Raw genomic sequence first — 21,230 nt, forward strand, 5'->3', positions numbered from 1 at the left:
GGTAGCAATTGTTGCATTCAGACAAGCAGTCTTTTGCAGACTCAGGCGCCTGCCTGTTAGATAACTTGGCCATGGCGCCATGCGGGTCTCGAAGTCCGAGTCGAAAAAAGCTGTACTTACAGTGAAGCTGCGGGCTGCAGTCGCTTTGAATAGTGTTTCCGTTGATGCTTATAGAAGATGTCGGAAGTTGTAGGTGGCGCGAGTGTTGGAGAAGCAGGAGCTGAGGCGCGGCTGCTCAGTTGGTCCTACAAACGATAAATGGGCGAAGTTGGTCAAGCGTGGAAGGCGTTGGTGCGGTGTGTCGTTGGGTGGACAAGACCGTTGGCGCGCACGAGCCCGGTGACCTCAGTGATATCACTGGCGACCGTTGATCGGATGTGGTTGGTGATGGAAGCTGAACGTGGCTCGAGTGATCAAGCTTCGGCGTGGGTTTCAGCAGAACGCGCTTGCCGTCGATGAGCCGGAGTTTTGGGCGGTGGCCGGTGGGAGTGCGGAAAGCGGGTTCGAGCGCGTGAAGTTGAAGTGAAGGTCGAGGCCTTTGTCCCGTGCTGGCAGCAAGCGTTCACTTGCAGCAATTGTGTAGGATTGACTGCAGCGGTGACTTGACACTTCGTGAACTTTCCAAGGTCGGAACTGATTCTGCAGCAGGGGTGTCGGATACGTCAGTCCACAATCATGAAGACGAAACCAGACCTCCGTCGACCATCACGCGAGAGATCCGAGCGTCGCGCATGTGAAATCGCTGATGAGGCAAGTCATATGCCAGTATGAGTGAGCGGCATGCACTGCAGCAAATTCTGGGACACTGCCAGTTGCTGTCGCATCAAACTTCCCTTCGCCTGTGCTTGTTTGCAGCGCGGCTCACTTTGACTTCCGGCGACTCGGATGTGGCTGCCCCACGACGCGCTAGCCATGCACATCAACATCGCGCGTCGTGTCGTGCTGAGATGAACGGCAGTCCCATGCACCTTCACACTGCTACACCACAATCATGTCCGACTCCGAGCTGTCCACGGCAGCTGCACGGCCATCCGATGATCAGATCGAAGCATGCTTGAAGCGAGTCACGCGCATCGGCATGAAGGAGGATGCCTTCACAGTGAACAAAGCTCGGATAGCTGCCGAGCAAGAATTGGGACTGGAAGCAGGCTTCTTCAAGCACGATCCGACCTGGAAGGCGCGAAGCAAAGAAATCGTCGAGCTCGCTGTTGACGAGCCGTCCCCAGAGAAGCCGAAAAAGCCAGCACCAAAGCCGGCCCCGAAAGCTGGGAGGAAACGCAAGTCAGACGAGGCTCCCGAGCAGAAAAAGCGGCCCACGAAGAAGGCGCGCAAGCAGGAATCTGAGGATGACTTAGATGATGAAGAATCAGAAGCTCAGGTGACACCCAGCGATGAAGATGATGACTTTTCCGAAGCTACTCCAGTGAAGAAACCACAAGCCAAGAGAAAGGCTCCGAAGAAACGTGCAAAGGCTGTCAGCGATGATGATTCTGAGGCAGAGGTAGAGACAAAGAAGGTACCGGTCAAACGCAAGCCAGTCAAGAAGGCTGCCGAGAAGGTCGTCGAGGACAGCGAGGCGTCGGATGTGGATATCAAGCACGATTCTCCAAAGCCTGCGGCCAAGACGGAAGACAAGAAAGAGGTGAAGGCAACAACGGAGCAGGCCGAAGACGGCAGTGATCTTTCCGATCCGCCAGACGAGGACAAGCCGGATACCAACGGCAAAGCTGCGGCCCCCGAAGACGATGAGAGCGACATGTCGGTGCTGATTGACGAGCCGCCCAAGCGAAAACGCCAAAAGAAGACAAGTCCAGAGCCAAAAACCAAGTCGAAGACTACCGCCAAAGCCACAAAATCCAAGAAGGCCGCAAACGAAGGCCTGAGCCCGGGCGAAGAGGAGATCAAACGTCTTCAAGGCTGGCTCGTGAAATGTGGAATTCGCAAAATGTGGTTCAAAGAATTGGCACCCTATGATACCGCCAAAGCGAAAGTCAAGCACCTCAAAGGCTTGCTGGAAGAAGCCGGCATGACTGGGCGGTACAGTAATGAGAAGGCCAAGGATATCAAAGAGAGGAGGGAGCTTGCTGCTGAGCTCGAAGCTACGCAGGAGTATGCGAAGAAATGGGGCCAGGACAAAGACGATGACGATAATGAGGGTAGTGGCGGCGAGCAAGTCAGTGAAGAAGAGTTGAAGCCTGCAACTAGGAAGCCCAAAGGACTGGTAGATTTTGGTGATTCGGGCGATGATGGCAGTGACTGATCGGGAATGACGGACGATTGCTGGGCTTACGGTACCAACGACCATGGTTAGAAAGGTCTCGTGGAGCTATTTGAGCTGGACTTTGCGCTTTGAGGAAGACCCTGTTCACATCTGAGCATCATGGTGTATGTGTGCTGCTCTTACTGTACAGCTCTTTACCCGAAGTGTTCCAGGCGGCCGGCAAGGGGATCGACGAATATCTTCGGACGAATCGACGTTTGTGAATAGCCGGGCGATGATCACGACGATTGTCTGCATCCCGTCAGGCTTTTAAAAACGAATCTTGGAATCGAGAAAAACTTACGAGGAGAAGATCTTTCCAAACTCTATGTAATGTGAAAAGCCATGTATGCATCAAATCATCTTCCCATTTCCCATCTCAAGGAACACCACCAAACCATCCTACATCCCCGTGGCTTCTACATCTCCCACCCCTCAAAATCCTCCGCTCCCAAAAAATCAAACTTCCCAACCGGCACCCCTTCCTTCCTCAAAATATCATAAGCAGTAACCATATGAAAGAAGAACGTCGGTAAGACATATTTCTGCAAATATGATAAAGCTGTGAACTTAACGTAGCCTTTCGATGCTCCGGGAAAGGAGGACTGGTACGAAGGTGGGACGGGGAGGCGGGTTTCGGTGGACTGTGAGGAGGTTAGAGTGCGAAGAAACGGATTGGAGTGGGGAGGAGAGGGAAAGGATGGGAGGTAAAGGTGGACTTACAGCTTCGACGAAGTCTTCTTTCTTGAGAGATCGCCGAAGGGAGATCGTGTAGTTGATTCGAGTCTTGTGTTCGGCGAGAGTTTTGGGTTCTTCGATGTTATCTTTGTGGTCTTTATCGGCTTCGATGGCGGGGCTGGTTATGAGGGGGAGCATGCCTTGGGCTGTGCGGTTGCAGGTTTGGAGTTGGAAGGAGAGCGGCTACAAATATTAGTCTGTGCCGGAGAAGTTGTTATCAGATATTTTGCTTATCCAGCTTCGCACGTACCAGCATGTCATCGATGATATGTGCTTCGAGGAATGATTCCGGATCTTTGCCCTTTTCTTCTGCATGTTTGATTGCCTTGTCGATGATGGTGTTGAGCAGCTCCAGGTTTCTCACTAGAATTGGGACAGCGAGGTCATAGGTGCTTATGCTTGCAGACATGGTTATTGCCGGATATGGAGCTTATGAGGGAATCTGGATCTAGGTGAGAAGCTTGGTTGTTTGCACGTGAAAGTGATGCGGACTGGGCGTGAATGGCGTGCTCTCCAACTGAAGATGTCGAATATAAGTACTTCCTTCTCACCTCCTACATTGTTTGCTTTCTGCCTTGATTCTACTTCTGCCTGTCGTGGCTTCAGAGCGGTACCACTCTCCATCTCCCAATGATCGCCTGATGCAGAAACTTCTCACCGAATTGTGGTGCCTTAGGAGACATTGGTTTGTAATCTATGCTCCACACGTCCTGCAAAATCAGAGAGGATGCTGAAATTTGTGCTGCCTATAAGCATGCATAGGCGGTTTTGGCTTGCACAAATGCTGCCTGTACCAATTCGGCACGCGCAAGAAGTTCTGGGACGGTGCTCAAAATTAGCCCGGAAGGATCAAACGATCCGCTGTCTGTGGTGCCAAAGTCGACTTCGTGCGACCTAGATTTGAAAGCAGAAGGATGCGAGAACGGCCACGGCGTGTTTGATCGAAAGTGCTGTCCTTTTCACCTTCAACGTTCTCAAGGCCTCCAATTGGGCAATGACGATGTGCAGGATCAAATTGGGAACAGCGTGACGAAGTTCTAGCTTGTCTGCTCTTGCGATTCAAGATGTTCACGCGCAAAACCAGAGCGCCGGAGTGAGGGCAGAATACCGAGATATATGCCACAAGCGTGCTTCCCCTTCGTGCAAAGGTGATGAAAGATTGGCGTATGTCGTTCGTTGGGCGGATTTTCTACTCATGACGCGACCTTGTGAACAGGATCGCTGCAGATAGCATGAGCCTTCGAACTTTGACACGTGCTGCGGCAATATCAGGACAACTCTTACATAGTGTTGCTTCTCTGTGGTTCTGACTGTACCAATTTTCCCCAATTCATTCAATGCTAGAATCAAGCGTGACGTCAAAATATGGGGTCCGCGTAGCAAACTCTAACTAGTTACAATGATGTGCGTCATTTGGCACAACATACCAATGGCTATTTTCCATCGAGCCATTCTCCCATTTCGATGGCCGTGATCCTCCATTCTCACAGCATAATCAAATGGCAGAGAGCGGCGCAGAAAGTGGTGGCGGAGGCCGCTTCTTACAATACGAAGAGCCAGGCAGTAAGTTTATTTACTCTTGTCACACACCGTAGCAACCAAGACATCCCTGCTAACTTTATCGTTCGCCCTTTCACAGTCGTCGACATCCTCATCATAATATCCTTCTTCACATTCCTCTGGATCGCTGGCTATATATCCAAGAAAATCATCCGAGCCGGAATCATCGGTCCCATCGCCGTCGGAATCATCTACGGCCAACCTCTGGCGAATATTCTGCAGCACATCTGGCAAGAAACGTTCATCTATCTCGGCTACGTCGGATTAATCCTCATCATCTTCGAAGGAGGCCTTACTTCGCGTCTGGATCTCCTTCGCGCCAATCTTACCCTATCCGCAGTGTGCGCCACCACAGGCGTAATCCTCCCCATCGGCCTCAGCTATCTACTGCTATACCTTGGCTTCGGATATGGCGCCGTGGAAACCTTCATCATCGGCGCAGCATTGTCTGCAACCAGTCTCGGGACGACATTTGCAGTCATTTCGGGAGCTTCGCAGAGCGTGGATTTGAGTCAGACACGTGTTGGAGCAGTCCTCGTCAGCGCAGCTGTGCTTGATGATGTATCTGGTCTGGTCATGTCGAGTGTGATACACGATCTAGGAGGCAGTACAGGCAATCTTGGCTGGCTCATCGGACGACCTATACTCGCATCGATTCTCATGGCGGTTTTGACACCTGTCTTATCGAAATGGGTATTTGCGCCTGGGTTTCGCAAGTTCATTGAACCGCATTTTCACGTGTTTGATCATTTGTTCAACATCGTGTTCATGATCTTAGTGCTTTCGGCTTTCATTTCGATTGCAGCCTATGCCGGTACCTCGATACTATTCGGTGCGTTCCTCGCTGGCTCGTTCTTGACATATTTACCTTCAAGGCATCCAGCCGGCCCGTTCGTGGTTCTCAGCCGAGAGCAAGGAGAGAAGGAGAAGCACAAGAGTCCCACTTTTATCCACACTTTCGAATACTACTGTTTGGACTTCCAAGTCTATATCCTGGAACCATTGTTCTTCGCAAGCATTGGGTTCGCGATCCCGTTCTTAGATCTCTGGACAGGAGAGGCTATCTGGCATGGAGTTGTGTACACACTTCTCATGGTGCTGGGAAAGTTCCTAGTAGGCATCTGGCTGCCGGTATGGGCATCATGCTCGAGCTCGAAAGACAGCACAGGCAAATCTGAGTTGCCGTCCGTGGAAAAAGGTGCGGATGCTGGACGTGCGGCGAGAGTGAAGCCAAGCATATACCCAGGCCTGCTTCTGGGTATGGCAATGGTCGCTCGAGGGGAGATCGGTCTTTTAATTGTTGAGATTGGCTACAATAATACACCATATGTCACCCAAGCAGGATTTCTGACTGCGATCTGGGCCATCTTGCTGAATACGATACTCGGACCCATAGCGGTGGGCTTATTGGTCAAGTACAAAGCTGATCAAATCGCACACGGCGATTGGGGCCTAGTGGAAGCTCCTGACAGTGCCCAAACTGGAAAAAAAGAAGAAGGCACTGACAAGGGATGAGAGGGATCATGAGCGAATAGAGTTAGAACGTCGTATCATGAGTACATATTAAATGATACTATCAGCCGCATCCACTCTGCGACACTTACAGCTTCGTGCGCAGCCCTCTTCGTCTCGAACACGGCCTGCACCATCTGATTTGCCTTTTCCACTGTTTCTTCGCCAGCAGAGGGGCCCAGGCGTGCCATCATACTCTTGTGGAGTTCCAGCTGATCGACATCCTCCACTCCAAACCCAAGGACAACGAGTGGCCACGTCAGATGCGAATTGATGTGGTCTTTGAGTGTCAGCTCATTCATCAGCTCCATGCCAGCACGGACATGATGTTGCTGAAATACGGTGACTGGAAACCGTAATCCCTCGGTAAGCACCGCATCGGCGAAGAACGAACAAGCGTGCCAGTACGCCAGCCGTGCGTCTGTGTAGTACTTGAGAGTCGCCTCATCTATGCCAAATGCGGATCCACCTATTATGAGTTCTCTGCTGCTCAGCTGGGCTGCAATGGCCTGAAGACGTTCTGTATTTGTTTGATCGAGTGGTATCTGATGGGCGATCCAGGAGAGTCGATAGACGAGGTCGGTGAACTTCCGCCCCCAAAGTCCAACCCACGGAGTAGTCATTATTTCGACCGGGATGCCCAGTTTTCCGAGATTCTCCTCGTGGTAATCGATCGATCGTGTGATGTAGTCGAGAGGCAGTGCGCTGTCCGGTTGGAAGAGGTAATTGTCGACTGTCCGCGCTATATACGCCTCATATAGCATGCAGCCGTGGATGGTGTTCAGCCGATAGACACCCTTGCGCTCGTCAAAGAGTCGATGTGTCGCCTTCAAATGGATCGCCGCAGTATCGTAGCTCTGTCCAGCCTCCACGAATTTACGACTCCTCTGTTTCTACAACGCTAGTCAATACTTCGCGTGCTTGCCCCTTGACCGGTAACGTACCTCGAAGAGATAGAGCATGAGCACCGTAGCACGCATCCACTCGCCAGACGCGTCGTCGTCCGCAGAATCACGAATGCCTTTCCTCAGCTCGACGCAGGCTTGACTATGGTGCATCAATGCTCGTCGCTGCCAATGCGCAGTCCGTGGCGCTACTGCTGCCATACTGCAAGCCGTCCAAGCATGAATGTATCCCGGATGTGCATTCGAGCCAGGCAGCCCAAGCATGAATATTGATCCATCGAATTCAGATTCGTGACATAGCATCTTTCTTTGAAGGGCGAGAGTTATTTGCGTAACTTTGGTTGCAGAGAGATCGCTGCGCGAGTATTCAGCTGACTGCCGTCCATCTGAGCTCCGGGCACTGGCTTACGGCGACACACGAAGCACTGCTTCTGGCAACTGCCATGGTGATAACGCATCGAGATCATTCCTCTGTATGCTTGGCAACCTCACGATCCAGTCGTTGGCGCTCTCGATGGCGGCGCAGGGAGCCGTGTGGTCCACGTGGTCCCGGTTCTCATCATCGAATATCTCGACCAACCCAGCTGGCGTAGGCTCGACTGAATCCCGCCGATCATCGTCCTTCTTTTGCGGCCATACGCAGGTATCGCGATTGGTGCTGTTCATGCATCGCAGGCAGCGCGGCTTCGTTTTGTCGCATTTCTTGCGTTTGCGTCTACCTGCGGACGCGGTCAGCGAAAGGAGGTCAGCACAGAATCTTCTCGACCACGGAACTCTACGGACAAGGCAGGCATCCGTCGTGCGAGCGCGCCAGGCGTGGTGGGGGTGCCGCGTACATCAAGCCATCAGGACTCAAAGCAAAACTAGCAAACATGCCGTCGATGGAGTGTTGGTGAGCAACATGCGGGATGCCTTCTTGCGTGGAAGCCGCGACTTAGCGCTCGAAGGCCTCGCGTTGTGCAGACCCCTGTGCAAGATTGGCGGGGGTTGGGCGATTTAAACAACCAAGGTCATCACGCTTCGTCACTGCGCTGAGTCAAGTCCGGCAGATCGTGCTCAGGCCCTCAGAGCAGCTGCAACCGACGTCTCCTCACGAAGAGTCGCTCTTGCTTGTACAAGATCTCGTGGATCGGGATGGGAAGTTCGAAGACAAAGCCCTCAGAGTCAAATCCCAGTCCGTCGAACTCTGTTGACCGTTAGCCTTCCCGTTCCGCACACACGCAACGAACTTCGACAAGTCGGCGACTACGGGATACAGTTGACACACACGTTTGACCCTCCTTCTACGAGTGTTTGGGCTTCCATGTGAATGTGGACTCCTGGCCAATTGACCGTAGAATTGGGTGTTCGGCGTTCAGCAGAAATCCCGCGAACTCTCACTGATCAGCCGTAACAAGACACCATGACGGACGAGCACAAACTGCAAGATTCACCAGGTCATGACTACCTGCCCCTGCCGATTTCGATGAAAGTGCCCCATATGGACTTTATTTATCGTTTAAGCTGCGACATGGCGGCTGAGAATCACTCGGTGGGAGCGCCGTTCGATGGTTCTCATCGGAGGGTGATCATGCCAATCGAAGGCGGCAGCGTCAAGGGACCCGGTATCTCTGCGACAATACAACATATGAGTGGTGCCGATTGGGGCACTCAAGTTGCAGGCACAGAGGTGAGATGTCAGTCCTACAGGGAGAAAGTGTCAGACTGATCGTACATGCAGTACATGCGCCTTGATGCACGCTATACGTTGAAGACCGATAATGGTCATTTCATATATGTCCGCTCAAAGGGCATCTTTTCCCCGCGGGAGGATGACTTCTTTGCTAAAGGAGAACCGCACCAGATGACACAGTCAGATGTAGAATGGTTCACACGTCTGCAATTTGATGCAGGTCCTGGGCCATACAATTGGCTCAATGGGATCATGGCTATTGGTGTCCTGTCGATGCACGATCGAAAGATCATCATCGATGCGTATAGAGTGACGAACTTCCCAGGACTACCCGCGAAGGCTATCAGCGTTAAAGCAAAGGCATAGCTCAGTAAGATTGTGTATCAATGGCCGTTCTGCACTGCGATCTGTCTATGGCTCAGAATTTCATCGACGATAGTTGCGACTTGTAGCAATCGCTGGTCCTCCTGTTGCATGCCCACAAGCTGTACGGTTAGTGCCGCACTCTGGAAGTCGTCTGGTCCAGTATCTATGCAATCATTAGTCCTCAGCCCTCAAAATGTGTTGTGCAAGTTACTCACAAAGCTGATAGTTCCTCCGATCTGCCTCGCCGTACTTGGCGTTGTCCAGACCATCCGCCGCATCTGTATAGGTTACTGTCCCTGTAGGAAGAATAACCGTCGGGTAATCTAAGAAGTTCCATAAGGCTGTGTAATTAACCGGGCCCCACTCGTCATGTGGCGTCGCTGTGGTTGAGGCGCCTGGCATAAGAATAGCATCGAGCTTATTTGCTTGCCACAGATTTTGGTATGTCCGTTGGATGCGACTTCGAGCAGCATTCAGTTCGAAATAGTCTTCAAGAGTTGCGGAAGGTATCCCTGCAAGGTTGACTCGTTTTACAGATTCGACTTGAGGCTCGCCGCTTTCCTTCAATCGAGCTTGGACGAACTTGCAGCCATCAAGTGCATACATCCTGTGCGTCACTTCAATCGCCTCTTGGACGTCGGGCAAGTTCAAGTGCACGACCTCTATGCCTGCGCGCTCAAGTTTAGCTATTGACTCGTGCATGGTTCGGCGGACTGGAGGCCATGGCGTGAACGCTCCATCATCGAGAACAACTCCGACACGCGACGGCTTCACGCGCTCGCAGGAGTTCCACGGCAGATGTAAGCAGCCGGGGTCGTACTTCCACGGCTCAGCTTCGATCACGACCTTCATAAAGTACTCGCAGGTCCGGAGCGATATCGCCATTGGACCAGCTACAGCGGCGACTCCTGCCATGCCAGGCGGCACAGATGACCGCTGGCCGGCATATGCCACAACACCAGCGCTCGTGCGAAGGCCGTAGATCCCGTTGCATATGCTCGGTATTCTGATGCTGCCAGCAACATCGGTTCCGATGCCGAGAACACTACCGCGAAGGGCAATCAGCGCGCCCTCGCCTCCACTGCTTCCGCCAGCGGTGAGCTTCGCGCTCACTGGGTTCACTGTCCGGCCAAAGACGTTGTTGTCGGAGTCTGCTGTCATCATTGTCTGTGGAATGTTCGTTTTGCAGTACAGTACTGCACCGAGATCCACAAGAAGCTGAGGCAGCGCGGAGTATGTGGTGTCTGGTAAATTCGCCCAGCAGATCATGCCCACTGTGGAATCGTATCCAGGAACGCGGAAGCTATCTTTCAACGATATTGGCAAGCCATGAAGGGGCCGGAGTGGCGCGTCAGGGTTGGCATTTTGTTCTCTGTCTAGCTCTTTCGATCGTTCGATCGCATCGTCGAAGAAAATCTCTGTCAAGCAGTTAGACTGTGTGCTGTTAGCAAGCATCGCTAAAGACGGAAGTCATCCGTACCACTTGTTGTGCAATGGCTGCGCGCTTGCAAAACGCGCGCGTAACTTCTTCAGCTGTATAGGTTCGGGCCCGTATCTTCTGTACAATGTCCACAGCGTCGTTTTCGCCAGTAATCTCGAGCTCTCGTGCGGTGAGCAGACCACAAGTTGCCGGGACGTCTAGGACATTATTTCCGAGCTTCACGTGTGCAGGCAGCGTCCATTCTTTTGGGATCCTGCTGGCGCGTTGCTCCCTCTTCTGCTTGCTAATGACTTGATAGTCGATTGTCCTAGTCATGGTGTTGCTTCGCAGACGCTAAGGAGGATCGAAAGGAGCAGAGAGAAGTGCAAGACCTACCTTACCGGCATGCGCAGTCCCTCGTCGTATTCATACACAGGTTGCTGCGTCCGGCCGTACGCTATGTTCGTTGTCGAACAGAGTAAGAGGTGATCTTGGCAAACAGACAAACGCGCACCGGGCGCGCTAATTGTCGTCCCGATGCCTAAAGCAGTAAGTCCTTCCACATTTCGACCAGAGAGACCTCCAATACTCGGTTATCTAGCCCAGGCTCCGTGGGTTCCACGCCTTTGACAACTGCCGGATATGTTGATTTGTGATATTGTTGCGGTTGCAGATGTTCAGACCCTGCTTCTACTCCCCTCGCCTCTAGCCGCCGGCTGACACTACGCAGACAGGGCATATCTTGATTGCGGGGGATCTGCTTCAAGACTGCGGGTCCAACCCACGGCAAGTAATCATATTTGATGCGACTTTTGAGACCGAGGTATAGACCAGAACAAAACACGAAAGCCGCCGACAAGCCGTTCCCAAGAGGTGTCGCTTGCAGAGAGTAGTCGGCAGTTGAAGGTCGTATCGATGTTGTGGCGATGGGCTCCTTTGCTGATTCGGCTCAAGTCATGGGTGTTTGATCTCTCCGAATGACCATGAATCCTGGAAATGGAAGTCTGTTGACGTTTTGATACGTGCATGCATACGTTCCATTGACCAGTATTGCAGTAGGCGCCATGGCTATCGGATACCCGATTGGAAAATGCAATATTGTGTGAACCTCGAGAAGATTTCAAGCATTCCCGAAGCCGGCCAATCCAGGACACCCAGAATGCGTGGGAGATTTTGGGGTAAGGAGACCTGTCTTGAGAGTGTCCACGCTCTCGCGAATGTGAACAACGGACCACGAATTGCAATCCGCCCTTCAGAGCTCTCACTGACAGTCCGTCACGCAGCTTCACTGCTAAAGGGTGTATTCCTCCACATATGCGAGTCATCATCGCGCTCTGCTGTAGCATATATGGCGGATCCGGGTCGCGTAAGTTGCAGATGTGACAATGACAGCCGGCGGTCTGAGTCCACGTTCTGTCCAGTTGGACTTCGATCGACCATGCATGATGCGCCATCTGCATGTGCGGCAGAAGCGAACTTTCATCGTCAAGTAGCGGCGACCCACGCCCAGCGGCTTGGTGTAGACATTTTCGGCCTCTAGAGCGAGCTTTGTTCATGCTGGAAGTCATGCTCAATCATCACTCATCTCTTCGTCTTCACTCTCGCTGTCCTCCACAAATGCATCGACATCCACGATAGCTTCTAGACCCACTTTGTGTTTCTCCACCCATGCTCGGACCTTGCTCTTGGAAACGACGATATTCCCGCTCGCCGTCTTGCGCTTCTCATAGACGTCCATCTCTTTCAGCGCGACCACGACATCCTCTGGCATGATCCAAGTCTTTTCTGCCAAGTCTTTCACGCTCAGCACCTTCTTACCGTGCCCTCCAAGTAAGACCTCCCTCGCAACTGCTCCTGTCCAGTACTTGACATAGCTTTTTCTGCCGTCGGCGGAGAGGGGACGTTCGGGACCTCCGAATCGATTTTCTCTTCGCCCCAGAACATAGGAAGCTGCGATAAGTACTTGACCAAGCCCGCGCTTCTGCCAAGGTGGGAATACCACGATGCAGGCGAGATTGTTGTTGTCCCAAGACATCTTCTCTTTGGAGAAGAAGCCAATGACTTGTCCCTGCGGATTGCTCTTACTCGACGGATCGTGCAGGACCAAGGTGTAATAGAGAAAGGTTGAAGCATCGAAGAAGACCGACTTGGTTTCGAGAAACAGCTTGGCGAAGAGGCCTAGATTCTGGGAGTAGAGCTATGCAATTCGTCAGCAAAAGCACATCGGCCAGCGACGACTGAAAGATACTTTGTGTTGCTCGCCATCGAGCTTCTGTATCGAGTAGTTATCCTTCTCGTAAACAATTTCGCCATGCGGTGGCTCAGCCTTCATGGGACACACTTTCTTCCTGCCATCAGCTTGTCTTCCATATTCTGCTTCTAGTGCTCCAGCCCATGACCTACACAATGCGCACTGAACTTTAACAGCTCGTTGGTGTACTTGAAGCACCACTGGCACACATAGAGCCATTCGGTTTTCTTGCCGCCAACCAAATCTTCTGGGTAGAAGGACGGATATTCAGGTCTGATGTGCCGCTCGCCCAGGACGATATTCTTGACATTGGGCTCCATCGGTCGCCTTCCGGCCGTTCGGTGAGGTGAGTGTATGCCCGGCGGGGCGATGGGCGCGGTGGAAACGGCCATGCTGGCGGTGCGCGCCCAACGGCGCGTGTTTGCAGCAAGCAAGGCCGGGAAGACGCGTTGCGTGAGATGACGGGTGACAATGACACGCGTCTTGGCATTGCCCGCGTCGCCCACGTCTCTCCACCTCACTTGCACTTTCCATCACTGGAAACACCAACATGCGTCACGCCAGCAGTGGAAGGCGTTTATCGCTCGCGCAAGCATGACTAGATCATAAGAGAACTCATGTCGCTCAGGTTGTGACAATGCAGCGAGCAAGTCCAATCCTCGGGAAAAACGTGCGATGATTTTTCTATGGACAATTCACTGAAGACCACGTTGTGGGGTTGGCAGAATAGCAATGATTTGCTGGCACATCAGGGCATACGGACATGACAATGGTTGAGTGAACTAAACGCGAACTCTGCTGAACTGTTCATAGTCTGTCATACCGTGAGGGACACTGCCCAGGCGTTTCATGTTCACCTTTCACGACAGTCTGGCCACGCTGATCAACACCACTCCCAAGCTTTACCTTCGTGGCATTCTTCGCCCTTCGAACGTCGCCGCAAAACGTCCTGTCTTCCTTCACGGCGCATTTGCCCATCCAAGACGTTGAACTGGTGCGGAAGAACCATCATTGCGGTCTCTCGCTTGGATCACCTTCCGGCACATGAGCGTGCTTGACTTTCTTGCGCCTCGGATGCCCCTTAGCTGCCTCGCGGGCTGTATCACCTGAGAACTTCTCTGACTTCGTACCTCCAGTTGGTACACTCGGTCGGTTCGCCTCCTCGAAAGCCTTCTGAGCCGCAGCCAGGATATCGTCCTTGGTCTGGGCCTGCTGCTTCTTAGGCTTCGGCGCCTTCTTCTGGACCGTCTTGACCGTTCCATACCAATGATCAATCTCTTGGCCATGTGCTTTGATGTACTCCCCAACTCTCACCGCCAAGTCTTCGAACTTGCCACGGGAAGGCTGGTGTTGGATCTTGAGCCAGGCTCGAAGCTGCGTGTGGTCATCGAACTCGGTCTCTACCGTGTCGGTGGTGTAAGCCCTTATGAGTTGAGCGTTCGTCGGAATGTCCTTGCCGGTATTGGTCTGTCGAATCTTGTTGGGATCATCGCTGACTTGGAAAGGAGCCCATTTCGGAGGTCTCACGTCGTGCTCATCTCTGGGAGAGCCTTTCGAATCGGATGTGTCGGACCCCTCTTCATGCTTCCTCTTTTTGGATGTGCTAGCCAATAATTTGGCGTCCTCCGTGACCGTTTGAGGCTCATCACTAGCGACTGTCAGGCCGCTCTTGGCAGCTTTTGGAGAGCTCTCGTCGGGAGCCTCTTCGTCGGGCGACTCCTCGCCGAACAACTCGAGCTCCAGAGAAATGCCAGGCATGCTGTGCTTGTCGGTGTATCAGTGAAAGTCCTTCGAGCTGCTGTGTCGGCAACGTCGCCGTGTTGCCGGAGAGGAAGAGCTGACAAACCAAAAGCGGAAAGAGCAGTCTCTTTAAATCAAGCGATTGCTCGGGTGAATGAGCGCTTTAAGCGGCGCGTCCAGAAGAGCGCAGAACATCACATCTTCATGTGGAGCAGTCCAACGAAGGAAATAATTTGGTAAGACTGTTTGTATACAAATACATTCGGACACAAACATCGAGGCGATGCGAATGGCTCTCGCCGGCACAATAAGACCTGAACCCCATTGCAAAGGCTATATCGAGGTTTCGATGCAGATGAGCACAATGCACAATTCAACTGGAGAGCTGTCAAATGCATGGTCAAGATCTGATTCAACTTGGAAAATGAATCCAGAGGTAGGCTGATTGATCGTACTTGAGTCGACAACGGCGGCTCAGTAACGCAAAGCGTCGAACACCTGATCTGAAGCAAGGACCTTGAGCATGACATGCAGGAATTTGGAAACAATTAGGTTAGCCAACGAGCATGTATCTCATCGGTTGAACGCCATGCACCGCATCTTGAATTCGAGCAGGATTTATTCATAATCTGATAGAACATTTGTCGGAATTTGAGCTCTGTCTTGGCGAGACGCCACTCGCTGCAAACATGCCAACGCGTCGCGAGCTCCGAAGACGTTGTCATATTGACAATTTTGACGGTAATCTCAGGTCTCTCTGGTTGAGATATCGGGGAGGCACACTACCCTGGCGCTTCTAATGTTGGTACAGTATTGCACACACGAGGTCTGAGATTCTGCTCCTGACGAGGGTCGTTGTGCGGAGAAGATACTGGAAACCATGACTTCATTGCAGACGCGTCGAGGCGCGTCGACTTCAGGAGATCATCAACATTGACAACACATGCTTCTGCGACCTGCTACAGAGTATATCTTGAATCAAAGAACGCCAGAATGGCAGCAACATGTCAGGCGCTGAATCTATCAGATGAACAGAAGTGCTCGGCAGAAGCTACTTCGGCCAATGGCTTATTTTGCCGCTTTCATGCAAAGCAGGCATACGGGCTGTATCGAGGATACAAACTGCGGAATGCGACATTCGATCACTTAGATGCCAATCCACCAGCCTGGCTGTCTGGAAAGCTCTCGGATCAAGTCCTACGAAACATCTCTTTCGCAGATGTTGAAGATGAAAACACGCTCAATGAAGTGCATGACCACCTGTTCAAAAGGTATGCTCTTTTGGATCGGGTAATCCGGGCACGCAAGCTTCATCAGCAGCATTTCTATCCTTTGGACCTCGATTATGGTCACAAAGCGTACGTAGACAAGCTTACGAACGAGCGCTTCGTCACGCTTCGTGCTCTTGAAAGACTCGAGAAAAGAGCCGCAGAAGTGCTCCACGCACAGAAAAAATGGTTCAAATTCGTACGACAGCAGCAAGAAGAGGAAGAAGAGGCCCGCGAGAACGAGAGCAAGCAGATTAAGCGCGAAGCCGCACTGTTCCGGCGCTATGTCAAGGATACTCAAGCCCGTATGGCAAGGAAGCGGCAGCGAGAAAACCAACGAAGACAAGAAGCACACCTGAACGAAGCATACAAGGAGCGCCAGAATATGAGCGAAGACGAAGAGCAGGAGCAGTGGGACCCCATTGAAGACGAGCTCGAGGAGGACCGAGAGAAATTTATCGATATCATGCGTCGCCTACTGTGGTTGACTACCTCCGAAGAGACACTCACAGCACTTGATCAGGCTCCCTCACGAGCGGCACCGCAAGTCTCCAATGACACAGGCATGGAGCGTGCTGAGTCTCAGCCTTCGGTCACAGAGATTGTCAGCTCTGAGTCTGTTCCCAACAACCCTTCGAGTCGAGCATTGACTTCCAATAAAGTCATGAACAGAAATCAGAAGAAACGAGCCAAGAAGCAAGCGAAGGCCCAGGCTGCTCCAGCTGATGATGTGCCTTCCGATGACAGCCTCAAGATTGAAGTTAATGAAACAGCCGAGCAAATTGGGGCCCGGCTGCTCAGTGGGGAGGCCTATGACTGGAGAGGCGGTGTGAGTAAAGGTGGAGTCATGGCTGGAACGATGGAACACCCAGCGGAGCTACATGGCAAGATCCTTGGCCTGCCGCAGGACGAAGTCGACAAATTGATCGAAGAGATTGGCGAGATCAAGCAACTGTTGCTGTGCAGACTCATTCTCGGGCAAGCAGCGTTGCTACCTGCTGCATTGCGAGCGTCCAGTCTGCAGGAATTTTTTCTGGACCCGGAGGTCAATGCCACGCAGCTCAGAGATCTTTGCCTGAGGTTGGAGCAGCCCAGCCTCCAGGAACTTCGCGATGCATGTGCCGATTTCGCACGAGGGGAATTAGAGGACAGCGATGATGAGGTCGATGAAGATGAAGAAGATGAGCAGGAAGCATACGACCGAAGCATTGCGCCTAAACCACACAGATTGTTCCGCAAGCAGAAACGAGCACTGCCAGACTACTGGAAGGCTAATCACGAGAAGCAGAGCAAAAAGCGGACTGTGTACAACGAAGGCGCAACCCGTGTAGACTTCGGAGACATTGACGACAATGGCCAGTTCCAGAGCAAGAAGATTCGCATCAGAGTCTGCGGTAAAACTATTTGGTGAGCACCAAGTTGCCGGTGGATTTTGCAAATATTAATGTGTTTACAGGAACTATCCCTCGGAGCGCTCTGTGAGCAGACGAGGGTGGCTACACTTCTCCATAATTGCGAAAGGCACGAAACTTGGGAGCGCCATCCAACTATGTCGTAACTGGAATGAGTTCTACGAGCTCAACATTCTCGCGCTTTTCGGATATTTTCCAAATGCTGCCTGGGGCGAATGGGCAGGGGATTCGGGACGCTCACGCTTCCTGTTGCTGGGCTTCATACCAAGATTCACCTTCTTTGATGCTCATCGCGTAACCACTCCAGAAGGCGGACCAGCTCGTGGCGCACCAATCGTCGAATGCAAGAATGTGATATGCGCCCACATCAAACGCAACGATCCAGTCAGCCGGAGATTCATCCAGTATTTGATGTTATTCACCTCTGAGTTATGCATTCTAGTTCGTGATGCCAAAACTGGGCACATCATTCTCCAGCCACCAAAAGAGGAACAGTGGCTAGCGCGGACTTATATTGGAGGGCGCTGGAAAATCACGGGTGAAGTGAACGAGGAAATGCTTGAGCAATTCTCCGATACGCATGCCTACAGCGATTTTCGATTTGGCTTCGACGAGCACTACGATTTGATCATCTGGGACCTGGAACCGGGTGAGCACTGGACCCAGCTGGAAAGCAGAGTGCACGACTGTCTCATCAAAGCGCATCGCCTCACAAAAGCGCTCGACGGCTACTATGTCGCGGCGCCCATTCTAAAGACAGTCCATCGCGACCACGATTCCATGCGCTGTAGGGATGTACGCCCAGGTGAAATGTCCATATTTGACGATATGAACCACCCCGGAACACGCTCTCTAGACCGCATCATCGAGTTCAAGAATGGCAAGCAAGCCAGCGCTCGCGACATGACCACAAAGGAGATTCACGAGAAATACTACAACGAGATTGATGCGGCTGAAGACGAGATCCTGTTTCCGGAGGAGTTGCAAGGGCTACAAATAACTGCCATTGGTGACCATGCCGATAGGATCAATCGTGAGCTTGAAGCCCAGGGGCCTAGTTTGGTGCGATTCGTCAATGGCCTAGATACCGACGATGACTCTGATGCCGATCCGGATCTGGTCGAGCGACTCAATCGTCCACGCCTTGAGGCGGAGAAGAAGTCTAGTCGTCCGCAGCTTGAGGCGAAGGTGAAGTCTTCTCATGCAAAACCATCCAAAAGCCTCGCTTTGAGGCAAAAGAACGCAGCGTTCAATGGGAACCAGATCGCGTCAAGATCCGGGCCTGTGGGCAAGAGGAGACCAAAAAGTGCCAAAGAGTTCGAAAATCGGCTGCGAGAAGCTGGCGAGCGCGTGCACGATTGGCAAAAGGAGGAAGACAAGTGTCCGAACGATTTTGCGCCCGATTGCGAATGCGCAGTCTGTGCTGAAGCTGAAGGATGGGAAGAATATATTGCCGAAGCTGCAAGATTGTTGGAAGACGATACTGAAGGTTCGGATTGGAGCGATTCTGACATCCCCAGCCCCGAAGCCCTGTATGAAGTCTGCGATGCCGATCTTGAAGCTGTGGAATCGGACCCGAGAGAACTGAAGAGACTGAAGACATTCGTCTTCGGGCCTTACGCTCGGAGCGAGGACATTGACAAGCAATTCTGGCTCTTCACCGAACGCGAGAAGGCAAAGGTATGTTACTCATCACCAGGATACTGCCGATGGATGGCATGGCACATTACGAGAATTGTAATCCTGGCGACTCTATTTACTAACACCTGTCACAGGCGTTCAAGCCACAAATCCACGCTGCTGACATTGAACCGGGCGCCATGGAGCGCTACGCGGAGCTGCAGCAATTCCAAGAAGAATCACGGCGAGTGAACGCGAAATGCGGCTATATGCGTGGCAAGGCGGCGCAGACGCAGATGTGGTTGAATGTGCACCAAAGTGAGCACCGCCTAGTCTTCCGCGACCTTGAAGCCACATATGCGTTCGTTGGATTGTTCTTCCCTGCCGATCGCGAGAAGTATGGTGACGCAGTTGCGGATTGGCGACAAAATCTCGCGACCCGTACCAAGCTAGTCGACAACCAGTACAAGGCGACGCAACTCCCTTACTACCGCGACTGGCGCAGCGATGAGCTTCTTCCTAAGGACTTCTGGCCTCCTTGCAAGAACAACGATGCCTATATCCCATTGGAGACAGCGAGCCGGCTCAAGAAGCCACCGCGGGAATGGGATGCCTTGACGAGACCAATCATCGCACGGTTGTATAAGGCAGGCATAATCTCACCTTCGCCCATCAGTCTCCCTTGCGGACGCGCTATAGCCCGCGAGGACCCGATGACCGGCGAACAGAGAATGTTTATCGACTTTCGCAAGTCCCTCAATTTTCGAGGCGAGGCCATAGGCGACCGAAGCCATATTACTGACTTCCGAGCGGTTGACCTACTCGGACTCGCAAGGGAGCACAACATGCGCAATACACCAGGCAAATCTCACTTCGCCCTGTTGCGCGTGTACAGCCATCCCATGTTCTGGCCGGTTGTAATTGGGTTCGATACACGCGAGTACATGACATTTGAAGATTGTCGAGGGAGAGCTTGGTCTTGGAAGTTCTATCCGAAGGACGCTGCAGGAAGTCAGTGGAGTTTTCAAAACGCCCTTGACTCGAAGCTGAAGCGATGGCGACCACAACTTGGAAAGAACGTCCAGGTGAGGAGAGACATTGTGCTTGTGATGGGTAATACCCGGGAAGAACTGGAGCAGATGATGCTGGGAACTGTCTTTGCTCTGCAGACTGCGAATTGGAGGAATGAAGTGGACTTTTGGAGAAGTTTCGTCGATGTCGATTTTGAATTTCTGGATAATCTGGACAAGAAGTGGCTGGAGTGAGATATTTTGAAGCGGTGCCGCATAAACACTGCAGCTACGATTCGAGCATCTGATTGTCAATTAGTACTGGAATAGATGTATCCAATCCTTGATCACTAGATGTTCCTAGAGACAGCAGGCGCTTGCGAATTGATGCAGTATAAGCAAGGGCTGATCGGCGGCGGTACGAAACGTACGAATTCTTGGCAGGACAAATTTGACTTCAGCTTCTGCGCCTCGCACCTGACCGAGGCACTTTTCTGCGACCCATACTGCTCGTGTGCCGTGGAAGCTCCTCTCACATTCGACAGATCGCAAACCTGACAGGAGAGAAAGGCAAGTCCGCGGCCCTCGCGTGCCGCTCTTCGCGCATCACCTACCGAGGCGTAACCAAAATTGTTGCAAGAGCGCCAACCACGCTCAAACGTAAGCGACGTCGTCGAGCAAGGTTGCATGTACCAAGTTCAGTCTCCAGCATTAAGCGAAGTTGCGCGGTTGTGTCTGTACGAGACACCTTGGCCAAACGACTTTGGCTACTTACTGTGGACATATTATCCGTGCAGAGAACGACTCTCGGTACGGTGTTGCCCCGGCATCGCTACTGCTGGATCGAGCCAAACCCCTTCGACGACTTCGTGCAGAGCCCATAAAGAGGAAATGCTGCAGGTATCCATGAATAGAGGTCATCTTAATCAAAGGAGGCATCGAAACCTCGTTGCGTTTCGAAGTAGCAGGGCTAGTTCCTAGCCAGTAACATGCCGGCAGTCCCCGAAAGCAGCTCATAAGTCGCAGGGCTACCATGAGACTTCGCAATTCTATGTTAGTGTACGAGCTCAAGCATGCCTCGCTTGAGTAGGCCGCGAGTAACTTGCAGCTAGCCTGGAGAAACACCCGTCGATCTTCGACTGTCAGGACATTTAACGATCCACTCCACAGCCGAATCTCGCAAAGCTTGATGGTCCTTCGTGGCTACTGTCGACCTTAGACCGCGCCATACTCGGCGGAGTCCTGTGCCAGTTGCTTCGCAAAGACATCGTATGACTGGTGTGGCGGCGATGGAGCAACTAGCTTCCCCAGTGGCGCTGCTTAGTTCTGCAATTCCAATGCACTCCGCAGCAGGACCGAACCAAGCGACATATGAATGGCCAAGTCGCTCTCATGCGAGGAAGTCAGGGTGGCATATAAGGATCTCCTCGCATTCATTGTCTCCTATTATATCCCTACATAGAGATACTTCAACACAACACACCTCATCTGTGATT

At 52.3% G+C, this 21,230-nt stretch overlaps 9 protein-coding genes across 9 annotated transcripts; 4 read left to right on the plus strand and 5 right to left on the minus strand.

The window, feature by feature from the left end:
• Nucleotides 1-991: 991 nt before the first annotated feature.
• Nucleotides 992-2,260, plus strand: RHO25_012046 (uncharacterized protein; the record flags this gene model as incomplete). Its single annotated transcript, XM_023603450.2, has 1 exon — nucleotides 992-2,260. One exon carries the CDS (start codon nucleotides 992-994, stop codon nucleotides 2,258-2,260), a length of 1,269 nt encoding a protein of 422 aa, XP_023454538.1.
• Nucleotides 2,261-2,679: 419 nt separating this feature from the next.
• On the minus strand, nucleotides 2,680-3,407 carry RHO25_012047 (uncharacterized protein; the record flags this gene model as incomplete). Its single annotated transcript, XM_023603451.1, has 3 exons — nucleotides 2,680-2,904; nucleotides 2,984-3,181; nucleotides 3,249-3,407. The coding sequence occupies 3 exons, from the start codon at nucleotides 3,405-3,407 to the stop codon at nucleotides 2,680-2,682; spliced, it is 582 nt and encodes a 193-aa protein (XP_023454537.1).
• Nucleotides 3,408-4,497: 1,090 nt separating this feature from the next.
• On the plus strand, nucleotides 4,498-6,073 carry RHO25_012048 (uncharacterized protein; the record flags this gene model as incomplete). Its single annotated transcript, XM_023603452.2, has 2 exons — nucleotides 4,498-4,561; nucleotides 4,638-6,073. The coding sequence occupies 2 exons, from the start codon at nucleotides 4,498-4,500 to the stop codon at nucleotides 6,071-6,073; spliced, it is 1,500 nt and encodes a 499-aa protein (XP_023454437.1).
• A 35-nt stretch (nucleotides 6,074-6,108) lies between these two features.
• RHO25_012049 (uncharacterized protein) lies at nucleotides 6,109-7,849 on the minus strand (the record flags this gene model as incomplete). Its single annotated transcript, XM_023603453.2, has 4 exons — nucleotides 6,109-6,963; nucleotides 7,015-7,330; nucleotides 7,385-7,694; nucleotides 7,759-7,849. The coding sequence occupies 4 exons, from the start codon at nucleotides 7,847-7,849 to the stop codon at nucleotides 6,109-6,111; spliced, it is 1,572 nt and encodes a 523-aa protein (XP_023454438.1).
• A 528-nt stretch (nucleotides 7,850-8,377) lies between these two features.
• Nucleotides 8,378-9,013, plus strand: RHO25_012050 (uncharacterized protein; the record flags this gene model as incomplete). The annotated part of the gene is made up of 2 exons (XM_023603454.1): nucleotides 8,378-8,644; nucleotides 8,696-9,013. 2 exons carry the CDS (start codon nucleotides 8,378-8,380, stop codon nucleotides 9,011-9,013), a joined length of 585 nt encoding a protein of 194 aa, XP_023454736.1.
• Nucleotides 9,014-9,030: 17 nt separating this feature from the next.
• On the minus strand, nucleotides 9,031-10,769 carry RHO25_012051 (uncharacterized protein; the record flags this gene model as incomplete). Its single annotated transcript, XM_023603455.2, has 3 exons — nucleotides 9,031-9,176; nucleotides 9,229-10,447; nucleotides 10,494-10,769. 3 exons carry the CDS (start codon nucleotides 10,767-10,769, stop codon nucleotides 9,031-9,033), a joined length of 1,641 nt encoding a protein of 546 aa, XP_023454737.1.
• Nucleotides 10,770-12,003: 1,234 nt separating this feature from the next.
• RHO25_012052 (uncharacterized protein) lies at nucleotides 12,004-13,076 on the minus strand (the record flags this gene model as incomplete). The annotated part of the gene is made up of 3 exons (XM_023603456.2): nucleotides 12,004-12,630; nucleotides 12,682-12,777; nucleotides 12,837-13,076. The coding sequence occupies 3 exons, from the start codon at nucleotides 13,074-13,076 to the stop codon at nucleotides 12,004-12,006; spliced, it is 963 nt and encodes a 320-aa protein (XP_023454738.1).
• Nucleotides 13,077-13,692: 616 nt separating this feature from the next.
• On the minus strand, nucleotides 13,693-14,442 carry RHO25_012053 (uncharacterized protein; the record flags this gene model as incomplete). The annotated part of the gene is made up of 1 exon (XM_023603457.1): nucleotides 13,693-14,442. The coding sequence occupies one exon, from the start codon at nucleotides 14,440-14,442 to the stop codon at nucleotides 13,693-13,695; it is 750 nt and encodes a 249-aa protein (XP_023454739.1).
• A 975-nt stretch (nucleotides 14,443-15,417) lies between these two features.
• Nucleotides 15,418-19,989, plus strand: RHO25_012054 (uncharacterized protein; the record flags this gene model as incomplete). Its single annotated transcript, XM_023603458.2, has 3 exons — nucleotides 15,418-17,099; nucleotides 17,149-18,784; nucleotides 18,880-19,989. The coding sequence occupies 3 exons, from the start codon at nucleotides 15,418-15,420 to the stop codon at nucleotides 19,987-19,989; spliced, it is 4,428 nt and encodes a 1,475-aa protein (XP_023454740.1).
• Nucleotides 19,990-21,230: the final 1,241 nt, after the last annotated feature.

The sequence above is a fragment of the Cercospora beticola genome, chromosome 8 (genome assembly GCF_033473495.1).
Source record: "Cercospora beticola chromosome 8, complete sequence".
Taxonomy (NCBI): Eukaryota; Fungi; Ascomycota; class Dothideomycetes; order Mycosphaerellales; family Mycosphaerellaceae; genus Cercospora; species Cercospora beticola.